The 2,721-nt window shown below is 44.5% G+C and overlaps 1 protein-coding gene across 1 annotated transcript in view; it reads left to right on the forward strand.

Moving 5' to 3' along the window:
* Positions 1-2,721, forward strand: part of LOC108802353 (cadherin-related family member 2-like) — a gene marked incomplete at its 5' end in the record, with an annotated part of 79,876 nt that overhangs the window by 23,091 nt on the left and 54,064 nt on the right. Inside the window, one exon of the mRNA XM_018574217.1 lies at positions 779-840. Coding sequence (XP_018429719.1) covers positions 779-840 — 62 coding nt within the window. The remainder of the gene's footprint in view (positions 1-778; positions 841-2,721) is intronic.

The raw sequence follows: 2,721 nt of genomic DNA on the forward strand, positions 1-2,721 counted from the left end.
TAGAAGCTTATAGCAGAAGATATTGTGGAAGGAAGACAACATTGTTTGATATATCAGTTTCACAGGAAGTAACTATTGCAGCAACTAGACATGTGCATTCGGATTCGGACTAACCTGCAAGCCAACGAAATTCAGTTGATTCAGCTGTTCGTCCAAATCCAAAATAACAAGTTTAGTATATGCCTGGATATCTGAAAACTATATTTAGGCATATATAAGTTTGTTTGTAGAACGTGAGGCAGCCATAGATATACACCAAGACCATGCGTATGACGTCACCCGACGGCACGCATGTGCAACGTCATGTGACTCCGATATGGCCACCACGCATTCTGCAGTTTCAATGTGTGGTTTTGGATTCGTAGGCTCGTTTCCTCCGAATCCGAAACAGCATAAACATTCATTTCATTTGACAAAACGTATGAAAATGTTTTTTATTCTGTGCACAACCACATCTAAGGACCGCTAATCTGCAAAATATTATCAGGGTTATTCACAAAAGGGTGAAGTGTTTGGAGAAGGCAGGAGAAGTGAACAATCTAGGACAACATAGCTGCTTTGGAAATATTTTCCATGTCAGCTCACTTTCCAGTTCAGCTATGTTGTCCTAGATTGTTCCCTTCTCCTGCCTTCTCCAAACTCTTCACCCTTATGTGAATAACCTTGTATATATTTTTGCTCTTTAGTTTATATACACGTGCAAAAGATTGCTTTTTCGTGGTTGCCTCATTTGTGCACCTCAATAGACAGTCATCTTATTAAAGTCTTTCTATTTTAGGCAACAGACCCTGACTCTGGAATTTTTGGATTAATTACATATGGCTTACTACCACCATCCATGTGAGTATAAAGAGTGATCAGCACCTGTTCATGGAGAAAGCATCTTTTTTTTTCCCAGACAAAAAATTAGAGAACCATATATTTTATAAACAGACAGCAGCAGTATACTTTAGCCTCTCACATTTTCTACAGTACCGTTATTTTACAGTGTCAGAACAGGAAAAGAACAAGTGGATCTCCAATCAGAACACAAAGTCAAGTTTTTTAATGTAGATGCTGAAATGTCATAACACGGGCAGTATATAAAATGTACTTGACATGTCTGCTCAGTCATATCAGCCATGGCCATTTATCATCCTCCCTATCCACAACCCTGTTGACTATATGACAAGCATGCTGGGCGATGTAGTCTTGACAAAACGTACACAATACTCTTGTTGACAACAAACTTCAATACCATCCCGCTTGAGTGATGGCTTTTACAGTACAGGAACTGAAATGTATAATGGTGGCTTCTTTAAAGACACAGTACTGGTAGTTTTAATAAAGTTGTAAGCCAAGTTATTTTCCAGATTAGGTTTTAGAGTTCCATTCATTTTGAGAGCTAGAACTCAGCCTATGTGCTGAATGTAAACGTACATTTATGTGTGTGTGCAATGAATAATATTTCAGTGGCTGAGCTATTTCAAGTGACAAGTGATCGTAACTGGATATCAAGGTCTCAGGGCCGGATGTACTCTGTCTGCTGCCCCAAGGCCAGGTTCCTCATTGCGCCCCCCTACCCGACAACCCCCCCCCCCCCCCGAACTCCCCCCCCCCCCCCACACCCCCCCCCCCCCCATGGAGAATGGCTGCATACAAGTGATCTCGGCGACATCATCGAGATCACTTGTACAAAACAAGTGGCAGCTTCCCCGTTGTACATTTAGCTGTGCTTGCCCAAAGCAGGGCTACATGTAGAAAACAACTACCCGCCCGGGTCCCGGAACTGCATGGAACTGCATGTCCACACCCCTGCTGCCCCCCTACTCCCTGCTGGCCTTGTGGGAAATCCGGCCCTGTGTATAGTACTACTACCCCTCAGAAATATATTTAGAATTATCTTTTAAACATATCAATTAATTGAAAAGCCCAATCATTCTTTAAAGGCAACCAACTTTAATGGTTCATTTTAGTGCAAGAGGTAAAATTACCCTCCTCCTGAGCCCTAATACAAGGGGTTGTAGCCAGCAATACCCATATACCCTCCTCAACACAGGGAGTTTTTTTAAATTTAGGGGCAGGGCTGCCGTCAGGGGGGGTACGGCCATTACTCAAGTAAGGGGCCCCAGCTGCTTGGGGGGCCCTGGCTCCAACCAAGGAGTTTATGCTATAATATGTGCAGTACAGTTGGTTTGGACCCGCCCCCCCTTCCCTGTACAATTGGTACCTTCCTGTGTACGTGCAGGAAGGTTTGTCAGGGGGCGAAACGTATTTTTTAGCCAACTGAAGCAGTGAAGAATAAGGTGGGAGCAGAGCAGTTGCAATGGAAAGGTGAGGGTTTTAAAGCTTCCTAGGGAGCTGCCCCAGCAGAGTTAGTGTCACCTGTGTGGTGCTGCCCCAGCAGAGTCAGTGTTACCTGTGCATTGGCATACACATTACAAACGTATTTTTTAGCCAACTGAAGCAGTGAAGAATAAGGTGGGAGCAGAGCAGTTGCAATGGAAAGGTGAGGGTTTTAAAGCTTCCTAGGGAGCTGCCCCAGCAGAGTCAGTGTTACCTGTGCATTGGCATACACATTACAATTCCATTTATTAAGCTGTGATAGTGTTACAGTGGGCAGACTCAATGGAACAGCCAGTGGGAAGGTGCAGTGTTGGCAGGGGGACGAGGGACCCAGACTTAAAGCTGTGTAAGGGGCCCCGTAATTTCTGAAGGCTGCCCTGATCATGGAGGGGGGGG

This window comes from Nanorana parkeri, unplaced genomic scaffold, assembly GCF_000935625.1.
Source record: "Nanorana parkeri isolate BGI_ZX_2015 unplaced genomic scaffold, ASM93562v1 scaffold2820, whole genome shotgun sequence".
Lineage (NCBI taxonomy): Eukaryota > Metazoa > Chordata > Amphibia > Anura > Dicroglossidae > Nanorana > Nanorana parkeri.